Genomic DNA, 23,627 nt, shown 5'->3' with positions numbered 1-23,627 from the left:
AGGTCACTAAGTCTTTTCTTCCATTGGATGCTCAAACTCTCATATGACATTGCCTCCAGTGGTCCTCTGGCCTCTGCCTGAACACTCCAGTGATGGGGAATGAAAGGTCAGGCAAGACAGCCCTGTCCATCACCACACAACTGAGGTCATTACAAAGTTCTTCAAGCTTAAGCAAGCCTCCCTGCAGTCTGCATCTGCAGTCCTGGTTCAGCCTTCTGTTGCCACAGGAAGAAACCTCACCCCTAACTCAGGAGAGTCCTTGGGTTTGAGGATAGGTGAACACATACTTGCATCCCAGTTCAACATGCCCAGTTCTTTCAGCTTGTGCTTTATGACCTGGTTTGCAACCTGTTCCCTATCATGGCATCCTTCCTCTCCCCATCAATACACTCCAGATTGTCAAATGAACATTACCAAATTTATTTTTGTGAGGTTTATTTGACAAAAAACCTCACAAAAAGTCCAACACAACCAAAATGGCCAGTGGCAACTGTGTTAGTGCAGATAAGCACAGGTATCTTACCAAAGGTACTCAGGACATCGAAGAACTGAATGATCAACTCCCTGGTCTGGACTCTACATTTCTGACGATGAGGCTAAGACCTCATGAACATTTCTGACAGCCCTATCATACTGTTGATTCAGCCCACGTTCAGAGTCAGGTAAGACCCCCATCTCATCCACTATATGGTCATTACTCCTTTCCTTTATCATCTGGCCCTGTCTTCCTCTCCCACAGTGGCCCCTCGCCTTGCAGACTCCAGTCAGATTCTAAACCACTTGTGAGTCCCTAGATACCACGCTGCTTCCTCTTACCATGTCTCACACAATGAACTCCCTCATGGGTTTCCTGAAGAACCCCTAATGAGTGAACAGTGTGTGAACGTTATTCCCTCCACAAAGCTTTCCCAGACAGCCAGTTAGTCACTTCCTCCTGTTCTATTTCTGGACCATGTATACATGGTACAGTATGCAGTGAATGACATTTATTTACGTGTCATCCTCTCCTATGGACTATAGGAGCTTCACGAAGATTTAATCCTCTTCGTAATGTCAGCCCCTAGCATGGTGCCAAACACAAGGGCACTTAGTAGGTCTTTTATCAAACTGTCGAAATGAATAGTAGTCTCTCTTCTGTTCTTTTATAGTTGTGTCTCTTTTCTGAACCTTGATTTGGTACCTGAAATGCTTCATCTTGTTGGGTTTGGTCCTTCATTCCAGGTTAAGTCCTTTGGAGAGTGACTAAGACACCAACATACTAGCTTTCTGCCATTTGCTAATCTACTCCACGAACCATCTGAATCCTCATCTGAGCCATTAACAAAGTATACAGCCTTGAGATCATCATGACAGAGCCCTATGGCAGAGAGAAACTTGGTGAGACCACACGGAGAGGTTTGTCAGAATGAGTTCAGTGGGGATTATCCTCCTCTGGTATTACCTCATCAGCAAAGTCCTTTTCCAGGTCCAAGTAAGCTGTGTAAGTTTTGTTTCCACCCCATTTTTCATCTCGAAGGATCACAAACTCTGTAAGAAAAAGGATCCATGCCAACAAACTCACAGACAATGGCGAGTCAGCATCCCTGGCCCAAACGTGTATTTGTAGTTTCTGCAATGTATTTTAAACTTAATCGTACAGTATTTTATTGTTTTTTAAATTGGATCAGTGGCAGTGTTGTACACCCAGCTAGCATCCAAGCTCAGGGGAAACAACTGTGTCTTACATATCTTTTGTATTTCTCTACTCCCCATGCCTGCCACCTTCATTTCTACCACTCATGCCCACCCTGACACCCCACTTAGAAGGTACTCTGGTCACAAACACCCAGACATCTCAATGATATCCCCACTTCAATCACACATTAACGTATGAGAAATCAGAGCAGAGAATCAGAGAAGCCAATCTCTGGAGGAAGACTGTGAGAAGCCACAGGGATGACCCAGCCTAAACTCTGAGAAGAAAACAGGGAGTATCTTACCAGACTTGAGGGGAAAGAGGACATGTCTGATGAAGGCCAGAACGCCGTTGTTCTCCACATTCCCTGGCTCACAGAAGGCCTTCTTCAGTTTTTTCTTTACATCCTCTTTCCGATCAAGCAGATCAATCTTGGACTCCTAGAAGCCAGGGAGGAGAGGAGGACCTCTTGTGGTTGAAAATGAGAATATGCTCAACTCATCTGTATTTTAATTTTTTGGACAAAGATGTAAACATTAAATGACTTTAATAATAGCAGAATTAATTGGAGTCAAGGACCACTCACTATACTACATAAAAACATTTTAATTTTTCTCTGTTCTTCCCAGGCCTTGTTTGTAGCATACGGAATCGTTGCAAATTTATATCTAGAGAATAAATGTACTTGGGACTATATCACAAGTACTTCTGATTGGCTACCTAGTCTTCACTTGTAGATTTTATGTTGTATTATATTTCTAATTTTTAGTGATAATATAATTTATTTAGCAGTTTCTAAACTGTCAGATTTGTTCTCATCTTTACAAATTATATACAATGCTACAACGAACCTCTTTGCAGAGGTCCTCTTGCCTTCTCTAGGATTACTTCCTTAAGCTACCAAACACTGCTGGGCCCCAAACTGTTTTCCGACAGGCATACACGAAGTGACACTGCCATCCTCCACGTGTGAGGAGACGTTTCCCAGCAATCACCAACACCAGGTATTATTTAGAGCCTTTGTCTTTTATAGGGCAACAGGCTTTGTTTCTTATTTCGGAGTGAGTGAGCTCATGCTCATTTGTGTCCAGTGGTTACCAAGCTCAGTCAACACAGGACTGGATGTGAATCACCTGGGGTGCTTAAAATAACATAAACTACTGGGCCCCACCCAAAGCTAATAAATCAAAATTTCTTGGGGTCCACCCAGGCATTTGCATTTTTAAAAGCTCTCCATGTGGTTTTGATGCAGTCACGTTTTAGAACTGATGCTGGTGCTATTTCTAGGATGAAGACATGGTAAATGTGACCAAATAGGATAATCTAGAAATCAGACTTAAAGAACTAGATGAATGTCCAAAAATGACTTCAATTTGAATCAACTAGGAGGCTGTCAAAGAAAATAAGATTCCTGAGTTGTTCCCCAGAACCACTTTATCAGTGCGCCCAACACAGAGGGTGCTGGATTCAATCCCTGGTCAGGGAACTAGATCCCGCATGCTGCAACTGAGAGTTCGCAAGCTGTAACAAAGATCAAAGATCCCGTGTGCTGAAACTAAGACCTGGCACTGCCAAATAAATAAATATTAAAAAAAAAAAAAGAATCTCTAAGGACAGGGCCTTACTCTACACATACTCTCTCTCTTTTATAAAAGTTCCCTAGGTGATTCTAAAGATCAGCCATGTTTGTGAACCCAGAAGCCAAACTTCCACATCTTTGGCTTCTACCAATTCTTCTACTCTGTGCCCTTAGTGATCAGAACAAAAGTGTACCTTCCCCAAGCAGGACTTTTAAATGTTAAGACACCATATGTATCAAAATCATCATATTAAATACCACCGTAAGAATCAAAGTGCTAACTGGTGTCAACAAGGACCTACTGCATAGCACAGGCAACTCTTCCCAATATTCTGTAATAGGTTACGTGGGAAAAAAAATCTGAAAAAGAATGGATATATATATATAACTAAATCACTTTGCTATACACCTGAAACACAACACTGTGAATCAATTATACTCTAAAATAAGTTAAAAACTAAATAAATAAAAAATATGTTACTTGGTGAAATGCAACTGTAGCCTTCTCATTAGTAAGGCTGAACTTTGTCATAATTGCATGGCTGAAGAAACTACTTTTGCTTGTACTTCTTATTAGTAGCAGTAAAACTTAAAATTATAATTGGATCCCATCAGGACTGCTTCAATACTCAAGAACCACTGGAATTAACTGGATAACTTAAGATTTCTTATAGTTTAAATATTTGTGCATTTTAGTTAGCCATGTTACTTTTCCTTCTAGTCCTCAATTTCTTCATCTTTTGCTAAAGATTTCTCAACTCAAGTCAGAGCTCGTAACCTACCTCTTCTGAAGAGCTCATTTTGCTGCCAGTTAATCCTGGAACCATAGGATTCATCAGATGGATTCGTTTTGAGTAACCAAGTGCAGGGAGGTACTAAGGAGTTAGAGAGAAACACACAAAAGCAGATGTTAGTATAAATTCCTCCCCAGTGCTCCAATCTCATCTAACCTGGCCTGTCACTTAACAGTTTGATATATGCTTTCCAATCTTTTTTTCTACTGAATATATAACTTTTGAATGGTTATCATAATATGAACAAAGCTTTTTTCCCCTAATGTCTATTAGTATTACATCATGAACCTATTGGACTTACTCTACCCACCATAGACAACTCTATTAGATAGCAACCAGTGTAGGGTTACAAATCGGGCGAGTAGGGAAGCAAGGTGACCCCATACCCACCCTGGCTTTCTCTTTGAGGGCATTTTTGTTTTCAAACTGAGTGCTGAGAAAAAGAGACCAAGCAGAGAGAAGCAGTCTTGACTAAGCAGAGGAGACAGAGGATGTAAGGAGGCTAAGGATTTGGAAAGGGTTCCAGAGTGAAGAGGCCCTCCAAAAATCCCAAAGTGCTCCAATGCTTTCTTTTAAAAAAATTTATTTATTTTTGACTGTAGTGGGTCTTTGTTGCTGCAGGCAGGCCTTCTCTAGTTGCAACAAGTGGGGGCTCCTTTTTGTTGCGATGCAAGGGGTTCTCACTGCGGTGGCTTCTCTTGCTGTGGAGCACAAGCTCCGGGTTCACGGGCTTCAGCAGTTGCAGTGCATGGGCTCAGGGGTTGTGGCTCACAGACTTAGTTGCTCCACGGCATATGGGACCTTCCCAGACCAGGGATCAAACCAGTGTCCCTTGTGTTACAAGACAGATTCTTAACCACTGCACCACCAGGGAAGCCCCTCCATTGCTTCCTTAACTGAATCACAACTGTGCCAGAATTCAGAGAGACATAGGGAAGCCCAGCAGAGAACAGGCTCTGGGAGGTTGGAGACTTGAGCAAATTTTAGGGGCTGCACAGTGCTGGGGAGACAGAAGTTGAAGTTTAGGTTCAATCAAAGCACAGAGGGCTTTGTGAAAACCCTGAGGTTTCATTTCAGTTTGAGACCCCAGAAAGGCCACATCCTAAGATAAGGTTTACCTCACAGGAGTAAGGTAGACCTATTCTACAAAGCCTAAAATCCACCCTTGACAGGATCAAAGTGATGAGTCAGTAATTTAATAGCCTACAGAAAACACAGCACTGAGAGCAGCCACAGCATATTTACGGTGTCCCTGATACAATAAAAAAGTACAAGAAACGGGAAGCAGAAAAAAAGTGACTGACAGACAAGAGGAAACAGGCAATAAAACCAGACACAGAAACAATGCAGATACTAGAACAAGCAGATCAGGATGTCAGAATAACTGTAATTGGTGTATTAAAAGAAATAAAGGAAAAGATGAATGAAATGGATAAACGATGGAGAAATATAAAAAAGAACTGGCATCTATTAAAAAAAAAACACAAACAAATGGAAGTTCTAAAATGGCACAGTACAATAGTGGATGGATTCAACAAAAGACGGGATTAATGAACATGAAGAAAAGTCAACAGGTAATATTCAACTAAAACACAGAGGAACAAAAAAGGGGATACAAGTTCAGAGTTAGATCTCTGGATGGAAAACCAATGTCCCGCATGCCCCGGGGCATAACTACTGAGCCCACCTACCACAGCAAAGATCCACATGTTTAAACTGAGACCCAGTGTGCGTGTGTGCATGCTTAGTCACTGCAGTCATGTTCAACTCTTTCCAACCCTATGGACTGTAGCTTGCCAGGCTCCGCCCTCAGTCCATGGGATTCTCCAGGCAAGAGTACTGAAGTGGGCTGCCATGCCCTCCTCCAGGGAAACTTCCTGACCCCGGGACTGAACCTGCATCTTCTGTATTACAGGCAGATTCTTTACTGCTGAGCCACCAGGGAAGCCCACAAGACCCAATATAGCCAAATAAATAAATATTCTTTAAAAACCTACCAAACAACAAAAAAAGACATTAAAAAAAAAAAAAAAAAAAAGATGTTCTCAGATAAAAAGAAAGCTGTAAGAACTCCTTACTGACACCTGCATTGCAGACACAAAACACAAAGGAAGCTTCAGGCTGAAGGAAACTGATCTTGGATGGAAGCACAAAACTGAAAGAAGGAATCAACAGTATCAGAAAGGGTGGTGGTGGTTGTTTAGTCGCTAAGTCATGTCTGACTTTCAAGACCCCAAGGACTGTAGCCCATCACGCGCCTCTGTTCATGGGACTTCCCAGGCAAGAATACTGAAGAGGGTTGGCATTTCCTTCTCCAGGGGATCTTCCTGACCCAGGGATCAAGCCAGCGTCTCCTGCATTGGCAGGTGGGTTCTTTACCTGGCTAAGCCACCAGGGAAGCCCATCAGGAAGGGTAAGCGGTGGTAAATATACATGAAAATTGACTGCTTAGAAAACCATTATAAACAGGTCTTTGGGATTTAAAATATACGTAAAACTAAAATATATGACAACAGCACAAAGGGCAGGAGGGCATTAAATAAAGTAAAACTGTTGTAGGTTCTTGCATTGTTGGGAAGTGGTAAAAACATCTAACTATTATGAATTACAAAGACATGCAATCTCTAGGACAGGGCTGGGCAAAACTTTTCTGTAAAAGGTCAGATAGTAAATATTTTAGGCTTGCTGGGTGATATATAGTCTCTATTGCATATCTTTTCTCATTTTTTTTTACAACCCTAAGGAAAAATACAAAAACCATTCTTAAAGCTTCTAAGTCATACAAAAACAGGCCATCAGCTGTATCTCTATTAGAATAATAAAAGGTTCAATTAAAAAGTAAGCCAACTATACTTCATAAAATATATATTAAAAATACATATATATTAAGAAAAAATAAAGTCAAGGAGAAAAAAAAATATTCTTAGAGAAAATATATATTTGTATACACACACACACACATCTATTTTTTACATGGCTGACTTCTAACAATATGCTAATTTATTTTGTGTGTGTGTGTGTATATATGCATGCTGCTGCTGCTGCTGCTGCTAAGTTGCTTCAGTTGTTTCCAACTCTTTGTGACTCCATGGCCTGTAGCCCGCCAGGCTCATCTGTCTATGGGATTCTCCAGGCAAGAAGACTGGAGTGGGCTTCCATGCCCTCCTCCAGGGGACTCTCTCTGTCTCTGTCTCTGTCTCTCTCTCTCTCTCTCTATATATATATACATATATATAATTTCTTTACAAGGATAAGACTTCTTGTTGTTTCTATGCTAAGTGCCTTGCATACTTACATGTACTAGTTACTATAACACTGCTTTGTTTTGTATTTTGCTACAATTAAAACCCCTTTTTCTTCTTAAAAAAAATTTAAGAGATAAAATGGAATAGAAAATACCTCAATAATAGTCAAAACCTTACATTGTAAACATTTCCCCATTTATTAAATATATCTAAAAACCATTAAAAAATGTTATATAGGGACTTCCTTGGTGGTCCAGCGGCTGAGACAGTACACTCCCAATTCAGGATCAGGTTCAATCCCTAGTCAGGGAACTAGACCCCACGTGCTGTAGCTAAGACCCAGTGCAGTCAAATAAATAAATTATTTTAAAAAATGTTACGTTATATCCCACTGGAGGATTTATCTTAATGTATTTAACTAATCCCTTGCCACTGAATACTAATTTATTTCTAAGTTGTGCTCTAAATTGTGGTGAGAGCGCTCAGTAGTGTCCGACTCTTTCCAACCTCATGGACTATAGCCCACCAAGCTCCTCTGTACATGGAATTGTCCAGGCAAGAATACTGGAGTGGGCTTTAAATTGATAACATGATAAATACTTCCATACAGAACTCAAGTTGCACTTTTATCTTTTTAATTAAAAAATTTTAGAATTCTGGCCATTCGGCGTGGCTTGCACGATCTCAGTTCCCCAACCAGGGATTAAACCTGGGCCCCAGCAGTGGAAGTGCCAAATCCTAATCACCAGGGAACTCCCAAGCTATACATTGCCCCCCTCTCCCTACTCCAACCAAGTTGCACTTTAAAAATTATTTCCTGAGGACCCATTTGTGTAATTATTATTAGGACAAAGTGTAGAAACATTTCAGAGGCATCAAATCACCCATCAGGAATTTACATTTTCACTGGCAGTATTTTCTGTACTCCCTTGCCAACATGAGGTTTTGAGAAGCTTTCAAAAATACCAACCACTTCTCAAAAGCCCTTTTCAACTTATTCAAGTTATTTCCCAGAAAAGAACTATTAGGGGTTTGTGCTGATTTCCTCTTCTAAACCCTGTTAAACCTCATTGCAGAGAGGAGTGGTTTATGTAAGATTCAGCGAAATATGGACCAAATGCTCTGGGAAAGAACAATAGTTCTATCTGGTGGTGCCTTTCCCTGGAAACGAGCTATTAGGCAAGAAGCAAAAAAAAAAAAAAAAAAGGGGGGGGTGTGTGTGGTGAATAAAAGAAGAAGAAAATCCAACAGGCCTGAGGGCAGCTTCTTGGCGGCAGCAAGAGTATAGGCTTTTTAGTCAGACAGACCTGAATGCTAGTTCCTGCTCAGTCACTAACTGTGTGATACTGGACAGCTTTTTTATTCTCTGTGCTCAGTTTTCTTATCTGCAAAATAAGGAGAATAATACCTACCATACCATATGATTGTGGGGACTGGCACATCCAAGAAACTCTAATGTGCACTTCTCTGGTGTTCCAGAGGTTAAGAATTTGCCTTCCAATGCGGCAGGTGGGTTTGATCCCTAATTGGGAAACCAAGATCCCACATGCTGCAGGGCAAATAAGCCTGTGAGATGCAACCACTGAGCCCACATGCCACAACCAGAGAGCCCACGTGCTCTGGAGCCTGCACACTGCAACGAAGATCCCACAAGCTACAGCTGAGACCCGACCCAGATAAAAACATAAAACAAAATAAAGAGAAACACAGAAAGAAACTCTAATGTATACCTCTGCGACTCAAAAGAAAAAAGACAAGAAAGAGGACGCTAACCTTCTCCGCAAAGGTGAAAATCTTTCTCTGATCAACGCCTCCAAACTGGGCATCCACTTTCAAATATTCTTCATCCAAGGCCTGTGGGAAGAAACACACGAGCATGAACTCCTACTGTATTTCTTCTACATGGGTCTAAGAAATCAGAAACTTTTGAAAACCATTAGAATTTTCAGAAAGTAAACCAGGAAGCAAATAAACAGCCCTCAGTCTTCCTGCTGGCTTCAAGAGCTGGACACACATTTGCTGAGTGCCTGCTGTGAACTCCGACTCCATGTGGATACTATAGGGTAAAAAAATAAGAGTCTCTGCTCTCAGGAAGCTCACGATCCTATAGGGAAGGGAAGGAAAGGAAAAAGACAAAACTATATAAAAGACGCTTACTCTTTGGAAGGAAAGTTATGGCCAACCTAGACAGCATATTGAAAATCAGAGACATTACTTTGCCAACAAAGGTCCGTCTAGTCAAGGCTATGGTTTTTACAGTGGTCACGTATGGATGTGAGAGCTGGAATGTGAAGAAAGCTGAGCGCCGAAGAATTGATGCTTTTGAACTGTGGTGTTGGAGAAGACTCTTGAGAGTCCCTCGGACTGCAAGGAGAGCCAACCAGTCCATTCTAAAGGAGATCAGCCGTGGGTGTTCTTTGGAAGGAATGATGCTAAAGCTGAAACTCCAGTACTTTGGCCACCTCATGTGAAGAACTGACTCACTGGAAAAGACTCTGATGCTGGGAGGGATTGGGGGCAGGAGGAAAAGGGACAACAGAGGATGAGATGGCTGGATGGCATCACCGACTCGATGGACCTGAGTTTGAGTGTACTCTGGGAGTTGGTGATGGACAGGGAGGCCTGGAGTGCTGTGATTCATGGGGTCGCAAAGAGTCGGACACGACTGAGCAACTGAACTGAACTGATACTCACATCAAAGGTACCCAATTAATGAGGCAGCCTGCAACAAGTGTCAAATAACTGGCATTAAGAAGCAAGTGCTGTGAGAACGCAGAAAAAAGGGCTAAGACTGAATTAGTAAATAAACAGTTACTATCATTTATTACATGCCAGGCCTAGTGCCAACCCTGTGGATGTGAGTCAGAACGAGACCCATATTCTGCCTTCATGAAATCAATTAACTAGCTGGGGGGAAAGACACATAAACAGGTCATTTCAATACAGCATGCCAAGGGCTAACTTACATGTTCATTTAAGGAACATGTTAACACTAAGAAATGTTTATCTCTATCTGTTCAGCCTAGTGGTGGTGAAGGCTTCCTAGAATCAGACTGTGGGCTGAGATTGTTTCTGAAGAACATATAGATGTTTTTCACCAAGGAGAGGAAACAGAATGTGAAAGGCACAGGGGTGTGAAATATTTAGGGAAACTATGACTAAGTCAGTCTGAAAAAGCATAAACTCCAAGGCATGTGGGAAGTGGTGAGTGATGAGGTTAGAGAAGTTGGTCAGGACACTGAATGTCATGTGAGGCTATCTAGCATCATCCTGGCCACTGAATGATTTTAAGGAGAGAAGAAGCACAATTCATGTACTACAGAAAATCACACCAGTGAGACGGCAGACTGCAGAGCTGTGGCCTGAGGGCTGAGACAAAGAACAGCTAGAAAGCTGCCGTGAGAGTCCAGGTAAGAAATAACAATGAACGAAGTTGGCGAGGGGGCTTCCCTTGTGGCTCAGCTGATAAAGAATCCGCCTGCAACACAGGAGACCTGGGTTTGATCCCTGGGTTGGGAAGATCCCCTGGAGAAGGGAAAGGCTATCTACTTCAGTATTCTGCCCTGGAGAATTCCATGGGCTGTATAGTCCACAGAGTCGCAAAGAGTCAGACACGACGGACTGACTTTCACTTTCAAGTTGGTGGGGATGTAGAGCAAGAATGAATTCAGGAGATTTTTAAGAAGTAGGATTAATAAAATTTAGTGTCCGATTGGATGTGGGGGGAAGAGGAAGGAGAGGAAGAGAAAGGTAAGCAAACAGGACGCAAAACAGCACTGTCTAACAGAACTTTTGGTGAGGGTGAATATGTTCCACACCTGTGCTGTCCAACAGGTTAGCCTCTAGCCACATGTGGCTTGTGAGCAACCTAAAATATAGCCAGTAGAGCTGGAAAACTAGAATTTTAATTACTTCAGTAGCCACATATGACTATGACAAGAGGCCACCGTAACGGACAGTACAGATCAAAGAGTTCCTGAACAAGAGAAGACTTGATTTTCTTTCAAGTCTAAAAAAAAATTATTTATTTTTAAAATTTTAATGTATTTCATTAAAGTTTAGTTGGTTTACAATGTATATTAGTTTCTGACATATAGCAAAGTGATTCTGTTTTACGTATATATACATATATTCTTTCTCAGATTCTTTTCCATTATAGTTTATTACTAGATATTGAATATAGTTCCCTGGGCTAGAGTAGGACCTCGTTTATTTTATATACAGTAGTTTGTATGACTTGATTTTCTTATATCAAACGTTAGAGAAATATATAAGGGAAAAGAAAAGTCTATCGACATTTTCATCCTACCTTCCTGAGCTAATAACCAGTATCAATAGCTTGGTTTGAATTTTTCCATGTTTTCTCCATGCTCATACAAAAATGCACACACATGAAATATGATGTGTTTGTTTTGCTTAATGGGAAACAAGATCATGCCTAAAATTTCTTTTCACTCATCACTCTGAAATTAATGTTCTTCAATTAAGGGATCGTGATTACTGTAAAGAAGCTATGTGAGATGACAAGCGTTTTAAAGGACAGAGAGGTAGGGGAAAAAGAGTGGTCCAGAAGTCTGGGGGAGGGGCTGTGGGGGGAAGGAAGGCCTCCGGCAAGGTGAAGGAACAGCCAGGACACTGGTCTAACTGGGGCTGAGAGAGAGGTTTATGACTAGTAGTTGGGATCAGAGCAGAAAAGTCATAGGTGACTCCATCCCTCCCATACCTGCAGCCCCGGGTACAGCAGGCCACTCAGCAGAGGGTGCTCCACTTGCTTCACCACCTCGGCTCCAGCTTTCTTGGCATCGTGCTGTGTGACCACGGAAGAGAGGCGGTAGACATCCAGCGTGTACTCTCTGAGAGGAGACAAGAGGAGACAGCTCGAAGATGGGGCCCAGGTCTCAATGCAACCCTAAAAGTGTGTTGCTAATTCACTCTCCTGATCTTAAGACATTCAGAAAGAATCAGTTCAGTTCAGTCGCTCAGTCGTGTCTGACTCTCTGCGACCCCGTGGACTGCAGCACGCCAGGCTTCCCTGTCCTTCAACAACTCCCGGAGCTTGCTCAAACTCAAGTCCATCGCGTCGGTGATGCCATCCGACCATCTCTGCCTGCTAGTTTCTAAATGTAAGCAGTCCATCCTCTCCTGAAAATACGACTTAATTTTTATATTTTTCCTTTTTAAAAATGGATTTAAATTAATCTTTAATCTTTCTCTTTGCTTAAGTCCTAAAACAGGGCTTCTCCGCCATACCCCTCTACTTTCTTCTTCTGGATGCCTACTAAATAAACGCCAGAATTTCTCAGTCTATCGTCATGTCTTTTTTTTTTCCTTTAAACTTAAATACATGTAAGGAATAATGAACAATATTATGACTAGACTGCCCATCACTCAGTTTAAGAAAAGGGACCTAGGGAATTCCTTGGTGGTCCAGTGGTTAAGACTCCACACTTCCAGGTTAAGACTCCACAACCAGGTTCTATCCCTGGTTGAGGAACTTAGATCCCACATGTATAGCCGAAAAAAAAAAAAAAAGACTTAATTACTTCTCAGGCTCCTGTGCACTCCTCCACAATCCTTCTTCTTCCTTCTCCAGAGTAACCATTAGCCTGAACTTTTGTATTTCTGTCCTGTTTTATAGTATGTTTGTATCTCTAAACAATGTGCTATAAATATTCTTACATATGTATCCTGGTACGTATGTGCAAGTTCCTTTATATATGCTTAGGAGTAGAATTTCCGTGTGACAAGGGATTTGCATCTTGAACTTCAGTTCAAGATAATGTCAAACTATTTTCCAAAGTGGCTTTTAATCCATTTTATTACTTAATAAATTTTGCCATTAAAATATTATTTATTTATATTAAAAAATTACTTATTTCTGGTTGCACTGGGTCTTTGTTGCCGCTTGTGGGCTTTCCCTAGTGGAGCGCAGGCTGCTCACTGCAGTGGTTTTTCTTGTTGCAACCTGCGGGTTCTAGGGTGCTTGGGTTTCAGTACTCGTGGCTCAAGGGCCCTAGAGTGTGCAGGCTCAGTAGTCATGGTGCATAGGCTTAGACGCCCCGAGGCATGTGGAATCTTCCTGGACCAGGGATCAAGCTCATGTCCTCTGCACTGGCAGCTAGACACTTAACCACTGGAGTACAAGCGAAGCCCAATTTTTGACAACTGGTTTTGCAGTTTTTGACATATAATACTCCTTTGCCACTTATATATGTTATAAATATCTTCTCCTAGTAGGTGGCTTGTCTTTTTATCTTACTTTTGATGTAGTGGAGGTTTTGATTGTAGGAAAGGTGAATCCATCAATCTTTTCCTGTGATTTGTGTTTTTGGTATGTCTTGTTTAATTCTCCCTAACCCACAATCAGAGGACAGTCTTACTCTATGTAGTCTTTTAAATGTTTTATAATTTGGCCTTAACAGCTAAATCTTTAATCCACTTGGAATGAAGGGATCATTTTCTCCCCCAATATGGATAGCTAAAAATCTCTGCATCATTTTTTTCTTAAAAAGTTTATTCTTGCTCTGCTGACCTGTACTTCCAGCTCTGTCACATATCAAGTTTCCATATTTGTGAGGATCTATTTCTGAACACTCTTTCAGTTGTTTATGTTTATTCTGTTCCAGTTGTTTATCCTATCTCCATGCTATATAAATGACAAAGGACTTGGCATCTAGAAAACACAAGGAACTTTATAAAAAAAAGAGAAAAAAAAATGGGCCAGGACACTTGCATAGACACTTGACGGACAGAAAAGGAAATACAAATGGCAAACAAAAACTTGAAAATAATTTTTTTCAATAAATATTTTCAGATATTTTGCCCTTACACTTGAATGATGGTTTGTGTAGGTACAGATTTTTAGGATGGAAATTCCTTTCCTTCAGAATTTTAATGGCTCTGTTTCATCCCCTTTTAGTTTTCAGTGTTCCTTTGGAGAAGTGCAGAACCATTATGATTGCTGTTATTTTGTATGTGACTTTTGTCTCTTTGGAAATCTGCATATACTTTTTTGTTCCCAGTGCTTTAAAATTTCAAAATACGGCCCTTCAGTGTAGGTTTATTTTTATTCATTGTATCAGGCACTCAATGAGCCCTTTCAGTCTGGAAATTCATGTCTTTTAATTGTCCTTACATGGTTTCATCAACGACTTCCTTCCCTCTGACTTGGTTTTTCGTTTAAATATTGTGCCTCTTGGCTCTAGTTTTACCTTTCCCTTTTTTCCCACTGTGGTCTGTGAGGCCACGAAAACTACAATTCAAGTACATACAATTCAAGGAGTTTCCTCAAGGTACGTGTAGTCTTCAGTGTTCCTCTTATCATCTTTTATAGATTTTAAGACATTTATTTAAACATTTAGCACCTCTGAAACCTAGATGACTATTAAAAATTAAGGTACATTAGATTAATCAGCAGCATTTAAAATACATCTTAGATTAACTGGATATAAACCTCTTTGTACTCCTACTTTCACTTGGTTCCCGGCCACTGAGTACTCCTGACCACTGAGTATTCTCGACTGAGTTGAACACGTGTGTTTGTTGCTCAGCTGTGTCTCTCTGAGACACCATGGACTGACTGAATACCAGAGTTGGGGCTTCCCAGGTGGCGCTAGTGGTAAAGAACCTGCCTGCTAAAGCAGGAGACCCAGGTTCGATCCCTGGGTCGGGAAGATCCCCTGGAGAAGGAAATGGCAACCTGCTGCAATATTCTTGCCTGGAGAATCCCACGGAGGTAGGAGCCTGGCTACAGTCCATGGGGTTGAAAACAGTCGAACACGACTGAAGTGACTTTGCACACACACACGCATGCACGTCTCTTGTTACCAGATTAAACTGTGATTAAAAAAAAGAATCCTGGGTAGCCATTCCCTTTTCCAGGGGAATCTTCCCAACCCAGGGATTGAATCCGGGTCTCCTGCCTTGCAGGCAGATTTTTTAATTGTCTGAGCCACGAGGGAAGCCCATATTTGAGCAATTAGAAGCCTTAAGAAATATCTTATCTAGCATTAAAAAAAACACTTTTCAGCAGGAAGGTTGATCAGAGTACCTAGTCTGTCAGATTGCTGGAAACAAAAATTCTTATCTATAACTTAAGCATGCTTAAAGCTTTTTTGTTTATCTCTGAGCTGCATTCTAGGTGAATTTTCTAGTACAGGCAGACCTCATTTTACTGTACTTCACTTTATCGTGCCTCAGATACGGTATTTGTTAAAAATTGAAGGGTTTCCTCTGTGGCAACCGTTCTGTGCATGAAGCAAGTCTATTGGTGCCATTTTTCCAACAGTGTTTGTTCCTTTCATGTCTGTGTCGCATTTTGGTTAACTCTTGCTATATTTCAAACTTCTTCATTATTGTCATACGTGATCTTTCATGTTATAGGCATATCTTGGGGATACTGTGGGTTCAGTTCCAGATGACCACAAGTCAGTTATATAAAGTTTTGGTTCCCTAGTGCATATTGAAAAGCAGAGACATTACTTTGCCAACAAAGGTCCGTCTAGTCAAGGCTATGGTTTTTACAGTGGTCATGTATGGATGCGAGAGTTGGACTGTGAAGAAAGCTGAGCATTGAAGAATTGATGCTTTTGAACTGTGGTGTTGGAGAAGACTCTTGAGAGTCCCTTGGACTGCAAGGAGATCCAACCAGTCCATTCTAAAGGAGATCAGCCCTGGGTGTTCTTTGGAAGGAATGATGCTAAAGCTGAAACTCCAATGCTTTGGCCACCTCATGCGAAGAGTTGACTCATTGGAAAAGACTCTGATGCTGGGAGGGATTGGGGGCAGGAGGTAAAGGGGACGACAGAGGAAGAGATGGCTGGATGGCATCACCAACCCGATGGACTGAATTTGAGTGAACTCTGGGAGTTGGTGATGGACAGGGAGGCCTGGCGTGCTGTGATTCCTGGGGTCACAAAGAGTCGGACACGACTGAGCAACTGAACTGAACTGAACTGAGTGCATATTCAAGTTATATTTATACTATGCTGACGGAGGAGCCTAGTAGGCTGCAGTCCATGGGGTCACTAAGAGTCGGACACGACTAAGCGACTTCACTTTCACTTTTCATCTTCACGCACTGGAGAAGACAGTGGCAACCCACTCCAGTGTTCTTGCCTGGAGAATCCCAGAGACGGGGGAGCCTGGTGGGCTGCCGTCTATGGGGTCGCACAGAGTCGGACACGACGGAAGCGACTTAGCAGCAGCAGCATTCTATTAAGTGTGCAATAGCATTATGCCTAAAAACTCTACATACCTGAAAAATAAAATGTACATGCCTTAGTAAATACCTGCTAAAAAATGCTAACCATCATCTGAGCCTTCATCAAACTATAATATTTTTGCGATAGTAACAGCAATAGGGGTTTTGCTAACTTCAAACTTCATGAGGTTTAAGAGAAAAGAAGCCATAACATTAAAGTGCAAGGTGAAGAAGCAGGTGCTGATACAGAAGCTGCAGCAAGTCACCTAGAAGACCTAGATAAGAAAATTAATGAAGGTGCCTCCATCAAACAACAGGTTTTCAGCGTAGACAAAACACCTGATATTGGAAGAACATGCCATCTAGGACTTTTATAGCTAGAGAAAAGTCAGTGCCAGACTGCAAAGCTTCAAGGACAAGCTGACTGTCTTGTCAGGGGGGATACAGCTAGCAACTTTACGTTGAAGCTAGTGCTCATTCATCATTTCAAAAATCCAAGGCCCTTAAGAATTATGTTAAATCTATTTGTCTGTGCTCTATAAATGGAACAACAAAACCTGGATGAAAGCACATCTGTTTACAACATGGTTTACTGAATATTTTAAGCCCACACCATCCTTATGGCAGAAAGTGAAGACGAACTGAAGAGTTTCTTGATGAAGGTGAAAGAGGAGAGTAAAAAAGCTGGCTTAAAACTCAACATTCAAAAAACCAAGGTCATGGCATCCGGTCCCACCATTTCATGGCAAATGGGGAGATAATGACGGACTTTATTTTCTTGGGCTCCAAAATCACTGCAGATGGTGACTGCAGCCATGAAATTAAAAGACGCTTGCTCCTTGGAAGAAAAGCTATGGCGAACCTAGGCAGCATATTAAAAAGCATGGACGTTATTTTGTAGACAAAGGTCTGTATGGTCAAAGCCATGGTTTTTCCAATAGTCATGTATGGATGTGAGAGCTGGACCATAAAGAAGGCTGGGCTCTGAAGAATTGAGGCTTTTGAACTGTGGTGTTGGAGAAGACTCTTGAGAGTCCCTTGGACTGCAAGGAGAACAAACCAGTCAAGCCTAAAGGAAATCAGTCCTGAATACTCACTGGAAGGACTGATGCTGAAGCTGAAGCTCCATTCTTTGGCCACCTGATGTGAAGAACTAGGACAGACTGATGCAGGAGGAGCAGGGGACGACAGAAGACGAGATAGTTGGATGGTAGGATGGTATCACCGATTCAATGGACATGAGTTTGAGCAAGCTCTGGGAGATGGTGAAGGAGAGGGAAGCCTGGCATGCTGCATGGGGTCACATGCTCCGTGGGGTCACAAAGAGTGGGACACAAATGAACAACAACAACTCAGAAAAAGATTCTTTTCAAAACATTACTGCTTATTGACAATACATCTGGTCATCCAAGAGCTCTGACTGAGGTGTACCATGAGATTGACGTTATTTTCATGCCTGCTAACACAATATCCATTCTGCAGTCTGTGGCTCAAACAGTAATTTCAACATTAAAGTCTCATAATTTTAGAAATGCAACAAAATTTGTCATTCATGGGAAGTGGGCAAAATATCAACATTACAAGGATTTGGAAGAAATTGCTTCCAATTTTCACAGGTGGAAGTGAAGGGTTCAAAACTTTAGTAAAGGAAGTAACTGTAGATATAATGGAAAGAGCAAGAGAACTAGAATTAGAAGTGCCCAAACTGCTGCAATCTCATGATAAAACTTAAATGGACGAGGAGTTGCTTTTTATGGATGAGCAGAGAAAGTGGATTCTTGAGATAGAAACTATTCCTGGTGGAGATGCAATGGAGACTGTTGAAAAGACAACCAAAGATTTAGAATATTATATCAACTTAGTTGATAAAGCAGTGGCAGGGTTCGAGAGGACTAATTCCGACTTTGAAAGAAGTTCTACTGTGGGTAAAATGCTATCACAAGGCATCACAAATCACAGAGAAATTGTTTGTGAAAGAGTTAATTGATGTGACAAACTCCACTGCTGTCTTAAGAAACTGCCGCAGTCATCCCAACCTTTGGCAACCACCACCCTGATCGGTTGCCAGTCATCAACACTGAGGAGAGACCCTCCACCAGCAAAAAGATTATGACTCACCAAGGGCTCAGATGATGGTTAGCATTTTTTAACAACACAGTATTTTTAAATTAAGGCACACACACTGCTTTTTTAGACATAATGCTATTGCACACTTAACACAACTTTTACTTACTTATTATTTTTGTCCACACTTAGCTGCAGCATTCAGAACTTCCCTGACCAGGGATCAAACCCAAGCCCCCTGTAGTGGAAGCAGGGAGTATTAACCGCTGGACCACCAGGGAAGTCCAACACATATTTTCACTTATTTTTATATGCACTAGGAAATCAAAATATTCATGCGACTCACTTTACTGTGACATTCCCTTTATTGAGGTGGTCTAGAACCAAACCTGCAATATCTCTGAGGTATACGCTTTATTTAAAACTCTTAAGCAATAGATCTGAGTTCACATCATGGCCCTTACACTTACTAGCTTGCATGAACTTGGTAAAGTCAAATCTGAATCCATTTCCTTATCTATGAAATAGGATAGAACAATGTTTACCTTTTAAAAAGTTGGTCTAAGGGTTTAAATGTAAAAGTGACCTTTATAGAGATACATGGCTTATTTGAAAGAGGCAGTGGGCAGGGAGGATTACTTAGGAAACTGGAAGCTAAAAAATTAGGGCACAGGGAGTTTCCTGGTGGTTCAGTGGCTGAGACTCCGTAATCCCAATAGAGGGACCTGGGTTCAATTCCTGATCGGGGAACTGAATCCAGCATGCCACAACTAAAGATCCTGCATGCTGCAACTAAGACCTGGCAAAGCCTAATAAACAATTTTTTAAAAATTAGAGCAAAAAATTATATGAATGCTGATGTTACAAATATGATATTTTCTTCACATTTCTTTTATTACTATTTGCTGAATCTGGAAGGAGAAAGGGAGGCTGCCACTTTTCCATATGCTGTGAGGTCTCCTAGGCCAAGGACTTTGTTGTGGTGACTTTTATATTCCCAGCAAATAGTATGGTACCTAGGCATTTACTAGCCAGTAGATTTTTGATAGATGAATTAAAAGGACAAAGTATATACAATTTTTAATAGTTCTTAACAAGGAGAGCCCAATATCTTCGAATCCAAATTTAGAGTGCCCTGACTCCCCAGGCCTGTAACTAGCTAGAAGCACCAGACCCATGAGGAGGGTGGAGCACTTACTTGCTGAGCTGGTAATCAGTGCCTTTGATGAACTTGAGCTTCTCCAAGGGCACCCCAATGCTCTCCAGCATTGCCTTGATCACATTCTCATAATAGCTGGTTCGAAGTTCTAGAAGTTCCCACGGAGCCTTCATGTTATCCAGGTATGCGTGCAGGTCCGCAAACAGAATTGTTACCTGGACAGAAAAGATAAAGGGGTCACCAAAATGTGAATTTGTTCAAGTACCTCCAAACAAGCAAGTAAGTCTTTCTTTTGGCCATTGCTCAAGGGCAACTGCTCGGTTTATAATATTAGTTCTTACCTCACATCCTGCTTTCAGGAAGTCTGCGATCTTAGACATGGGCACAAAGTAAGCCACATGTGGCTTGCCTGTAGTTGCTGTCCCCCAGTAAACTTTAAGTTCCCGTTCCTTCAGTATCTCCTTCAGCTTCTCTTCCCCGAGAACCTCCTGTAGTGGAAGCAGAAGGGCTGCTTTAATGGCAGTGTCCCACCTCACTCAACCAATAACCTCAGGTTTGCAGATTATACCCCCCTAACAGCAGAAGGCAAAGAGGAACTAAAGAACCTCTTGATGAAGGTGAAAGAAGAGCGAAAACGCTGGCTTAAAACTCAACATTCAAAAAACGAAGATCATGGCATCCAGGCCCACCGCTGCTGCTGGGGCTAAGTCGCTTCAGTCGTCTGGTCCCACTACTTCATGGCGAATAGATGGGGAAAAAATGGAAACAGTGACAGACTTTGTTTCCTTGGGCTCCAAAATCACTGCAGTGACTGCAGCCATGAAATTAAAAGATGTTCCTTGGAAGAAAAGCTATGACAAACCTAGACTGCGTATTAAAAAGCAGAGACATCACTTCGCTGACATAGTCAAAGCTATGGCTTTTCCAGCAGTCATATACAAACATGAGAGTCAGACCGTAAGGAAGGCTGAGTACCGAAGAATTGAGGCTTTCAAACTGTGGTGCTAAAGACTCTTCAGAGTCCCTTATACAGCAATGAGATCCAGTCAATCCTAAAGGAAATCAATCCTGAGTATTCATTGGAAGGACTGATACTGAAACTCCAATCCTTTGCCACCTGATTCGAAGAGCCAATTCCTGGAAAAGACCCTGATGCTGGGAAAGACTGAGGGCAGGAGGAGAAGAGGGCGACAGAAGAGGAGATAGCTGGATGGCATCACTGACTCAAAGGACACAACTTTGAGCAAACTCTGGGAGATAGTGAAGACAGGGAAGCCTGGCATGCTGCAGTCTATGGGGTCCCAAAGAGTCAGACACAACTGAGTAACTGACCACCACCACCTGCTCATCCTTTATCCTGTGACAAGGAAAACAAAGGTATATTTCACTGAGAGTCCAGACTCAGAGCCAGCAGGGAGGTCTAGCCAGGCTCTCAGTGTTGAGTGAGAACCAAAGGAAGCTGGTGCTCTTGCTAGTACCACTCTGGTGTAATGACAGTGACTTTAGGGAAACGGAGACTGTCCCTAACCCTATCTTCCCTCCAATTACCTTCAGCTCATGCTCCTTCCTTTCACAGCCAGTTTCTTGAAAGGTGTCTCTTCTGCTTTCCATTCCTTACCTCCCATTCCAGTCTGAATTCCACACAGCATCACACAACTGAAAATGCTCTTGCTAAGATCATAGATGGCCTCCAAGTTGCTGAATTGAATGAATACTTTTTAGTCCTCACTTCATGGAAATCTCTTTGGGTTTCCTCTATTTCACTCTTAGTTTTCCTCCTACTTCTCTGGCTTCTGTCCTTCAGATTTCTTTGCAGCTATTTGTCTTCCTAATTATTTAAATATTAGCAATCCTCGGGGCCTATCTCTTTCTACTTCACATTCTCCGTAACTGATCCTCTTCAGCTGCTTCAATTACTACCTATGAGCTGTGCTGTGTGCTGTGCTTAGTCGCTCAGTGTCCGACTCTTTGTGACCCCATGGACTGTAGCCCACCAAGCTCCTCTGTTCATGGGGATTCTCCAGGCAAGAATACTGGAGTGGATTGCCATGCCCTCCTCCAGGGGAATCGTCCCAACTCAGGTCTCCCTGCTGCTGCTAAGTCACTTCAGTCATGTCCGACTCTGTGCGACCCCACAGACGGCAGCCCACCAGGCTCCCCCGTTCCTGGGATTCTCCAGGCAAGAGTACTGGAGTGGGTTGCCATTGCCTCCTCCCAGGTCTCCCTAGTAACTACCAAATCTCCTGCTCACACCTATATAGAACATGTACTTGTTATCAACCCAGTTAATTCAATCACGTGTTCAAAATTAAACTCATGCTTTCACCTTTCTCCTTCACTTCCCAGGCATCTTTTTCATTTACAGTTTCACCCCTGGTGCAGTAAACGGTACTGAGTTGCAAAAGTTACTCTGAAACAGCTCTTAAGTCCTCCTACTTCTTTCCACCTTTACACAACCAACAAAGTCTTGGCCATCATTAGATCACACCAAGATAACTGTAATAGCTTAACAGGTCTCCCAAATCTACCCATTTTCTTTAATCCACACTGCAAAAGGAAGCCAGAGAGGTCTTCAGAACAAAATTCGATGAACTCATTAGCCATTTAAATAGTTTATTTAATAATTTCCTTTGCCCTAAGACAATATTAGAAAAATCCTAATAGGCTAGTGAAAGTTGCTCAGTCGTGTCCGACTCTTTGCGACTCCATGGACTGTATTCTCCAGGCCAGAATACTGGAGTGGTTAGCCTTTCCCTTCTCCAGGGGATATTCCCAACCCAGGGATTGAACCCAGGTCTCCCACACTGCAGGCAGATTCTTCACCTGCTGAGCCACAAGGGAAGCCCAATAGGCTAGTATACTGTGACAAGAGATTTTAGTGTTTCTTCAGGTGATGGTTTGGGAAAACTATTGGAAGCCATGAAAGACAAAAATTGTTTTGCTGGTTTGAATTTCTATTAGCAGGACTTGTTAAAATCGTATGTTCCAAGATAGCTGGAGGCTGATCCTGCATCCTTCAAGCCCCTGACTATGTGGACACTTGGAGTTTTTACTACTCAAGGAAAGGTCATATCACTTAATCTTTAAAACCTGAGTAAATCAATGCTACTAGCTTTGTGTGTTATTTCTCCCTAACTTCTCCTTATGGAGAGAGGCTGGGAAACAAAGAATCTGGCTAAGGCGAAGCATGCAAGAATCTCTGGTTAAGATGAAGTTATGAGAATGGGACTTCTCTGGTTCAGTGGTTAAGACTCCGTGCTTCCACTGCAAGGGACGTGGGTTCAAATATCTGGTTGGAAAAAATCCCATATGCTGTGTGGTGTGGACAAAAGAAAAGATCAAGTTATGAGTGAAAATAATTCAAAGGTCCATTAGCTGACAAACAGAGAAATAAAATGTAGTATATTCATATAAAAGTAGTATTAGTCGCTCAATTGTGTCCAACTCTTTGTGACCCCATGGACTGTAGCTTGCCAGGCACCTCTGTCCATGGAATTCTTCAGGCAAGAATACTGGAGTAGGTTGCCATTCCTTTCTCCAGGGGATCTTTCCAATCCAAGAATCCAACATATAATGGGATATTATTCAGCTGTAATAAGGAACAGAGTTCCGGTAAGTGTAACAACATGGATGAAACATGAAAACATTAAGCTTAGTGAAAGAAGTTAGACATAAAAGTCCACACATTGTGATTCCATTTATATGAAATGCCTAGAATAGGCAAATTAAAGACAGAAAGGAGATTAGTGGTTCCCTAGGTCTGGGGAGAAGTGAAGAATGAACAGTGATTAGTAATGAGAACAGGCTATTTTTGATGAAGAAAATGCTCTGGAATTAAATAATGATGGTAACTGAACACCATGTGACTACATCAAAACCCACTGACCCACACACTTTAAAAGGGTGGAT

General features: G+C 41.8%; 1 protein-coding gene across 1 annotated transcript in view; it reads right to left on the bottom strand.

The window, feature by feature from the left end:
• YARS1 (tyrosyl-tRNA synthetase 1) overlaps window positions 1–23,627 on the bottom strand; it is a 31,498-nt gene that overhangs the window by 6,696 nt on the left and 1,175 nt on the right. The window contains exons 2-8 of the mRNA XM_004005012.5: window positions 20,060–20,206; window positions 19,758–19,933; window positions 12,017–12,146; window positions 9,067–9,147; window positions 4,037–4,129; window positions 1,980–2,115; window positions 1,442–1,527 (exon numbers count right to left, since the gene is read on the bottom strand). Coding sequence (XP_004005061.2) covers window positions 1,442–1,527; window positions 1,980–2,115; window positions 4,037–4,129; window positions 9,067–9,147; window positions 12,017–12,146; window positions 19,758–19,933; window positions 20,060–20,206 — 849 coding nt within the window. The remainder of the gene's footprint in view (window positions 1–1,441; window positions 1,528–1,979; window positions 2,116–4,036; window positions 4,130–9,066; window positions 9,148–12,016; window positions 12,147–19,757; window positions 19,934–20,059; window positions 20,207–23,627) is intronic.

Source organism: Ovis aries, chromosome 2, assembly GCF_016772045.2.
Source record: "Ovis aries strain OAR_USU_Benz2616 breed Rambouillet chromosome 2, ARS-UI_Ramb_v3.0, whole genome shotgun sequence".
Taxonomy (NCBI): Eukaryota; Metazoa; Chordata; class Mammalia; order Artiodactyla; family Bovidae; genus Ovis; species Ovis aries.
This window is presented reverse-complemented; position numbering and strand designations above follow the sequence as displayed.